General features: G+C 33.7%; 1 protein-coding gene across 1 annotated transcript; it reads left to right on the top strand.

Annotated features, from left to right (window-relative positions):
• Positions 1 to 589: 589 nt before the first annotated feature.
• LOC145579221 (two-pore potassium channel 3-like) lies at positions 590 to 6,313 on the top strand. Its single transcript, XM_081636469.1, has 2 exons — positions 590 to 2,558; positions 5,655 to 6,313. The coding sequence occupies exons 1-2, from the start codon at positions 1,303 to 1,305 to the stop codon at positions 5,806 to 5,808; spliced, it is 1,410 nt and encodes a 469-aa protein (XP_081492595.1). The 5' UTR covers positions 590 to 1,302; the 3' UTR covers positions 5,809 to 6,313.
• The last annotated feature ends 1,911 nt before the right edge of the window (positions 6,314 to 8,224 follow it).

The following is an 8,224-nucleotide window of genomic DNA, read 5'->3' as shown; positions in this document are numbered from 1 at the left end:
AATAATAAGTCAAGTTACAACTAATATATAACGGAGGTAATATTATTTATCAACTTTAATCTAACCCATATTCAATCCCGGTATTGAGGTTTAAGTGAAGGAAAATAAGGCAAGAAGAATAGACCTAACCTTACACTAATAAAAAAGTTCTCTATAACTGATTATCTTGCCACTTAGATATGTGATATTTTAGGTTATCTTTTCAATATAAAATATTGATATTTAGCAAATGATAAAATAAATAACAAATTTAATTAAGGATTTGTTTACTTCAGCTTAATTTAATTTAATTTAATTTCAGTTTAGTTCAATTCAGTTCCAATCAGTTCAATTCATTTCCTAATTTCCTTCTCTCATAGATATTTCATTACAGTTCAATTCAGATTTAATCAATTTAATTCAGTCCAATTTATTAAATCAGAACATACCCTAAAATTATTGAATATTGATTCATAAATTACAATGTATGCTAATGATCAATTCGATACAATGATGCCGGCATTGCTGGGAGTCTCGGACCCAAATACTCCGTACCCTTGACTAGTTTTGTTAAAAAAAGGAGTAAATTTATGGGTACTAGCCTAACCGATGCGCAGAAGTAGAATGTTGGAAATTGATTGGCATGTGAATCGATGAAATACGAACCACAAACAGAAAATACTGCCTGAAATTCACATGACTCGTGTAGAAGACCCCCTTCCCTGACGCTTAACGTGTAACTGTACAACTGCCTCAATCAAATCAAATACTTTACACTATAACCAACCCTCTCCTATTTTACACCACCTCCCTCTTTTCTCTCTTCTTCTTCCTTCTTCGCCATTAATTCACTTTCATCTTCATCTTTATACCATTCATTTATTGCATAACTTATTATATTCATCATATTCTTACATACTATATAGTATCCCAGAATTATATAACTTATATTATACCCCATCTCATTATTCAGTCTCATCTCTAACAAATTCCACCGCTTTCTTATTCTTCATCCTTGCAAGTTTAATGGGTGTTCTTCGAATTTTTGATTTCTTCAGGTTCTGGGGTTCTTTGGCGAAACGTTTCTTTCGGGTTTAAAAATCAATACGTTTCTTTTAATCATTGTTGTTATCATATTACACTGACTGTTTCCAATTTTGCCTGTTTCTTATCACTTGATTGCTCCAGGTGAATCATCATCATCTTTTATGGGATTGTGATTGAAAGGTGAAAGCTATTTGTTTCAATTTTTATTTGTTGGGATTGTGATTGAAAGGTAGAAATCATTTTAATGGCGCGAAATCCTATCTACTGAGTACCCAAATGGAGGAAGAAGAGCATGAACATCTTCTGCCATTGTTAAGGTCACAAGTAACTCCTCCACCACCTTTAACTTTATCCCCTCTTCCTGAAAATCATGAAGTTTCACTCTCTTTAACCCCTTCTGAATTCAAAGATCGCCTTATCTTTGGCTCCTTTCCTTCCTCTCCTAGAGACCCTTCTATTTCAATTCAATCCCCTTCTTCATCCACTCTCTTTGATGCCCTTTCTCTGCCTTCTTCGCCTTTGCCATCTCCGTCTTCGGATTATCATCATCTTTCATTTCTTTTTGACCCACAGTTAGCACATCAATGTCAGGAACAACAGCAACAACAGCCTCTGCAGGTGCCGCCGCTGCAGTGGCAACAGCAGCAGCAGCAGTGGCAACAACAACAACAGCAACAGCAACAGCAATGGTTGGTTGATCCTAATTATCGCGGCAAGAAAACTAATCTTCACAGGTCTAAGACTGCCCCTGCTATGGCGGTTTTAAACAGTAATGATCAAAAGAAGGAAGATGGTATACCCCGACCTAGCTCTCAGTCTGTTGTTATACAAGCATTTGTGCTGCTAATGATTTATTTGTCATTTGGGGTTTTGATATATTGGCTGAATAGAACACATTTTAAGGGTAGGGAGACTCACCCATTAATTGATGCATTGTATTTTTGTATTGTGACTATGTGTACAATTGGTTATGGGGATATAACCCCTAATTCTACTACAACTAAGTTGTTCTCAGTTTTGTTTGTGTTGGTTGGGTTTGGATTTATTGATATTTTGCTTAGTGGGATGGTTACTTATGTGTTAGACTTGCAAGAGAATTATCTTCTTAGGACGGTCAAGGCAGGGAAACGAGAGGATCAAGCGAAATCGGTGCTTGTTGATGTTAAGAAAGGGAGGATGAGGATAAGAATGAAGGTGGCTTTGGCATTAGGTGTGGTGGTTATGTGTATTGGAGTTGGGGTTGGTGTTATGCATTTTGTTGAGAAACTTGGATGGGTGGATTCACTCTATCTTTCTGTTATGTCAGTTACCACAGTGGGTTATGGTGATAGGGCATTTACGTCGTTGTCTGGCCGTTGCTTTGCATCAATTTGGTTGCTAGTATCTACACTCGCTGTTGCCCGGGCCTTTCTTTACTTGGCCGAGGCTAGGATTGATAAGCGTAATAGGCTGTTGGCAAAGCGGGTGCTTGGTCAGGACATGACCGTCTCACAGTTTCTTGCTGCTGATATGGACAACAATGGCTTTGTGAGGTATAACCTGGTCTTTTGCGTTAGTTATTCTGCCTATCTTATTCTTGCCGTGTATTGAATTTGCAGAATTGTATGTTTAACTGTATATTCTTGTGAGCTTAACCTCTAATTTAGTCTGTTAGGCACATTTGGACTGTTTACTACAAGTACATGTTTTTGGCTATCTTGCATATTTGGTGCAAAGTGAAAGGCTGAAATCATTGCTTACGAAGCCATTATGCACTGAGATCAAGCACATGATATTGATTATTGAAGAGATAACAAATTATTATATGCATAATTTGCCAACTTCTTTATTTTTTGGAGGGCTTAGAAAGTTCGAATAAACCTAATCTTCTAGTTGGTATTGATATTGACGTACATATTAGCAGAAGCCTTCTCATTGTGCTATAAAACTCGATTCTTCAGCTACCAAAGTGCCAAAATGGTTTATTGCTGCAATTGTAACTTTTGATGTTTTCCTTTCCATCTCTGTTTTTGAAAGAACTGCCACATGATTTTCAAATGCCACATAATTAATTGACTAATTATTATGAGATGTTGCTTCCTGTTAAGGTACTTGATTGAAAACGCTGAAACTCATCACCTATTATGTTAGTAACTGTTTTAATAATTGATTTTTAGAAAAGTGTTAATTTTAGTTTAATGCTCTTTTTTCATTCTTCATTTTAAAACATTCTCAGTTTTGTAGTAAAAGCGACAAAATGAACAGGGATTTTTTCACAAAATGTGAGGTTGAAAAATGTTGAACACTAAGCTAAGAACAGAATAGTACTGTTGGAGGATGAAAAAATTTGAGCAGTGAGTCAATTTTGGAGCAGTATCATGTTTTGTGGTTGAGGCTCCACTAAGTTTTATGGGTGTAATGATTTATGTTTATCATTCTAAAATTGATGGTATTTCCAGTGACCTTTGAAGGAATTGTGAACCCACGAACACTGAAGTGTTTATCTGTACAAAGAGGGTTGGAGGGGGGGGGGGGGATTAGTGCATTATACAGAAATCATTAGAAATATTCTCTTTCATTTGTTTGCTCATGCTCTAGTACATCTTGGATTCCTGCTTTCTTGCCTTCCGTTATTGGAAGTCAAATTGCAGCTCTTGCAATTGTTTAATGTTAGATTGTGACTCCATGGCTCTTCAGTTGAATTCGGAGTGTCTTTGCTTTCTCAAGTTTGAGTGGTTAGCTTGTCTTTTTTATCTGATTTTATTACTCCTTTTTGGCTTTTCTTTACTGGCTGTCAATTTTGTTGCTTTTGTGATATTTCTAGCAATTTATATGGCTATGCAAAAATCTGTACAGGATAAGTGAATGGGTGGCTAATTCTAGCAACTAATAGTGAGGATTGGCCTAGTTGTATCAGGCTTAAGTTGATCTTAGTGAAAACACTTACTCTACAGTCTAGAAGCCTATCTTGACTGATAGGGGGTAAATTTATGTAAATATTCTCCCGATATATGCGGTAAAGGTTAGTTAAAGTTTCTCTATATTAGCCTATCTTAAAAATCTGATAATTTATGTATCAGTTTGTCTCTTGATTAAAATGTTATAAGGTTAACATAAGGATTATAAATTATAAATGGGGGGTGGACATTTGTCTACAGTCTATGCTTCATTGTTTGTTCTTCAAGTCAAAGTGCTCTTTAATATCTTTCAATTGGCCGTTGGCCAGGAGTAAATCCCATACTAATGTTTGTTTAAGAAAAATCTAATTTCTAAACTCATTCCTCAAACCCACAAGGTATGGGGTTTAGAAAGCTCAGGGGGAGGTGGGTATGGCTCATACCACACCTCTAGGTATTAAATAAAAAGGAAAATATCATTCCTGAGCAACACCCAAACATAAGATATTAAGAATTGTTCCAACCCCAGACCACTCTAGTTTCATTCTTGATTCCAAACCTATACTATTTTGTAAGCCAAGCGCCTCCTAATAGGTCTTGATTTCTGTTGTTTTCCACTGTACTTTGATATGTAATTTAAAAACTTGTTTAACATCTGAATATTAGTGGTTATCTGCCGTTGATCTTTTGTACAGTTTGGTTCCATTGTGCATGCTTAGTATCTTTGTTTTATGTGCAGCGGAACTGCGTTGAATTTGTGTTCTTCGTTTATTAGTTGAGCAGAGGATGGGAAACATACTTTGTTATTCTGTCATCCCATTACCCTCTTGGGCTCTTCGCTATATGACCATATGCATAATGGAGTGGTATAAATAAAATCCCCATATTTAATAGAATTAAGAGCTCCAACTATGTGGAATAACATGTTCTTTTAGGAAGCTTGTATTTACACTAGGAATTTTCTAGTTGTTTTATTTGAATATTTTGGGTGAGAATTTAGAGCTATTCAACATTGATATCATGTGAATGTGTGGATCTCTGACCTATTTCTCTATTGGAATTACTTGCCTCTGATGAATTTTTTTGAAAGAATAATTGTGGGGTATGGATTTGAAATATTAGGGAAAAAGAAAAATTAGAATAGGGAGAAGAAATGTTTTTGTTACTAGCTTACTGCTTGGAAAGTTCCTTTTCCAATCTGAGCAAGAGACTCGTCTAGTATCGTTGTACAGAAGGAAAAGTTATATCTTGCTTCTAACTTCCTAAACAGAGCCAAGTTCTGAATTAACTACTTGGTTTACCTCATCCTTCTGCCTGGGAATATGTTGCATTTACTGTTTTACATGTTATGGTTATTCCGGTAATTCTTGTGCTGTCATTGGTAGTCGTTATTCACATCACCTTTTTTCTCCCCCTTGTGGGTCTGTTGGATTTAAGTTGCATGGGCAACTTGACCTCGCTAATTCTTGCTTGAGATAAGACTCGAACTTGATGTTGGTTGCTGTTGTTATTTATCGGTAATATTGATTGTTCAATGGGAGAATTCCATGTTACTTGGACTTAGGTACTCATGTGCAACTTGGCTACTCTGTGAAAATTTTCCATGATTTTGGCCTAAAATGAAGTGTTAAAGTGTCCTGCCTAATAAATTAGTCTTGTTGTTTGGTATTAAGGCTGGGATTGATGATTAAGATAGGTAAATGTTATAATAGTTTTGAATAGTTACTGATCTTTTCCTTGATTGTATTTCAGCAAGTCAGAGTATGTAATCTACAAACTGAAGGAGATGGGAAAGGTTTCAGATAAAGACATTCTTCTGATATGCAAGAAATTCGATCAGCTGGATGCTGGCAGCTGTGGAAAAATCACTCTAGCAGACCTTATGCACTGTCATCAACAAGATTAGTTATTGTAAGTGAATGAGGCTCAATCGACCTGTCAGTTGCTTTGATTCTAAATATTGACGCAACTATGTTATGGGGCATGCTCAGATGGTCAAAGGCCCGGGTGTTTTATCTGTAAATACACACCAGCCGTTTCATTCTCAGCTTATATCAGATTAAGTACATCTTCAACGATACAAATGTATGACGCATTCTGTCACTGGGAGTCTGATTGTGCACTGTTTCAAAGGGTAATAGTTTCCGTACAGTATAGTTCAATGGATGAGTGAGAAGGCGTTGTCGTGATTGGGAAGTTGCTATGGAGAAAACTCCTATATCTGATTATATCTTAGCTAGGTTATAGGTTATATAATATATAGTATAATTTTTTGCTGTGAATTTGAAAGGTTATTTCATCTGATTCATACTTTGCTACTTACATGAATTCCCATTATATTCTTTATAGCATTGATATGTTGTACAAAATTGAAGTTCTGCTTTGACATTTATCAAATTTCTGAAACCTATTTCGGCTTAATTAGGCGTTTTGCGAATGGGAATGGAAATGTGTAAATTAGGCATTGGAAATATGGGATGATTTGGTAAAAAAAAAAATACAAGTAATTTACTAAAATTTTCTTGACCATTATTTCGTTGTCTTTCTTCGGATTAATGGATTTTAGCATTTTATATGCACCAATCTGGTAATAAAAATTTGTAATGACCACTTCTATGATTTTACACTAATCTTTTATTATAATTTAGCACCTATATATTACGGTCCTGTTTGACAAAAGTAGCGATAGCGGGTATCTTTTAGCGGTCGAGTAGCGAGTAGCGAGTAGCTATTAAGGTAGCGAGTAGCGGTTAATTAGTAGTGGGTTGAGATTAGCTGTCAAAGTAACGGTTGCAATATTAAAATATATCAAAATTTATATAAATATTGTTTAAAAAGTAATAAAAATTTGCCAAATGCTACCCACTACTTCTAAATGCTACTATTTTTAACGTTTGAGAAAAGCTACCTAAACGCTACTTCTATCGCTAATCGCTACTAGAATCGTTACCTTGCCAAACACTCTCAAATTTTTTCCAGTAATGTTTTGATTGGTCAAAACGCTAACCGCTACCTCAAACGCTACTACCAAACAGGGCCGTACCCCCTTTTCAATACGCCACGTCACATAATCAAGTAAAGGAATTCGAACACCCTACCTCTAATATATATAAAAAAAATTGGCTATTTAACCATCTAAGCGAATCATTAACCATATTATAAATATGAAAATAAATATATATAATTACAAATCACAAGATCTAATTCATATATATATATATAAAAAACATTATAAATATCAAATCTATGTTAATCTTTAAAGGGAACTCCCTTTTTTTGTTGGGAATTTTCACTTTGCCAAAATTACCCTTCTAATAAAAGTACAAATAAAAAAATTTGTAAAAAAATAAAAGAAAACTGCTACAAACTAACTTTACATTCAAATTTACATTTCTAATTTTCTATTAACTATTTTTAAAAAAAAATAGTTTACCCCACGTACAAAAACCATTTTTCAGTTTTTTGGAATACAAATAACTACTGTATCTTTTTTTTTCAAAAAAAAAAAAAAAAAAAACTATATCTTTTATCATGCATACAGATTCAATCAATCTACAAATTATATTTTTAAATATAAATTCTTAAAAAAAATAAATCATAGTAGTGTTTTTTAAGAACAAATCAATCTATCTATATCTTTTAGCCATGGACAGTTTTTAAAATTAGGAACAAATCTACTTAATATCTATCTTAGTTGTTCATCCCTACAAAATTACTAATTAAAAAAAAAGAAAAAAAAAACAATACAATATACCCCTTACTTTTACGGTTTTTTTTTTCTCTCTTCAATCTCTCCATAAATTATTTTCATCAATTCTATGTATCTATAATTTTTCTTTAAGTTCCTCTTTAAACAAATAGGTATTATTTTGTCTAATTACATAAGTAAAAATGATCGGCTCTATCAAGTAGTCATCTATTTTTTGAGTTTAATTTAATTGTTTTCATGAGATTGATTATCATAATATTGGTTGAATATGTAGAGATTGCTTATATATTGTTTGACGGTTACATCATCAACTCTACTATGTTGGAAGATTACTGATTCATGAAAGTTCATTTTTTTGATGATTGGCATCATCTTCTTAAAGGTAAATCATCTACTGTAATTCTTGGTTAATTTACATTTTTTCTTGGTTGAATTGGGTTTGTTGTCCCTTTTTATTTATTTATTTATTTATTTATTTTTTTTTTTTTTTTGCATTACTCTTATGAAAGTAGACCACATATTCCACTATATAATATGTTACAATTGAGCGAGGCCTTTAGGGTCATTTTTAACATTTTTTATTTCCATATTTTGTTAATAATTTAAAGTTGTA

Source organism: Chenopodium album, chromosome 14 (genome assembly GCF_948465745.1).
Source record: "Chenopodium album chromosome 14, dcCheAlbu1.1, whole genome shotgun sequence".
Lineage (NCBI taxonomy): Eukaryota > Viridiplantae > Streptophyta > Magnoliopsida > Caryophyllales > Amaranthaceae > Chenopodium > Chenopodium album.
This window is presented reverse-complemented; position numbering and strand designations above follow the sequence as displayed.

Bases quoted from the DNA above. Each gene is read 5' to 3' on its own strand.
- LOC145579221 (XM_081636469.1), top strand. From the start codon at position 1,303: ATGGAGGAAGAAGAGCATGAACATCTTCTGCCATTGTTAAGGTCACAA. The intron at 2,559-5,654 runs GTATAACCTGGT...ATTGTATTTCAG, and splicing joins GACAACAATGGCTTTGTGAG to CAAGTCAGAGTATGTAATCT.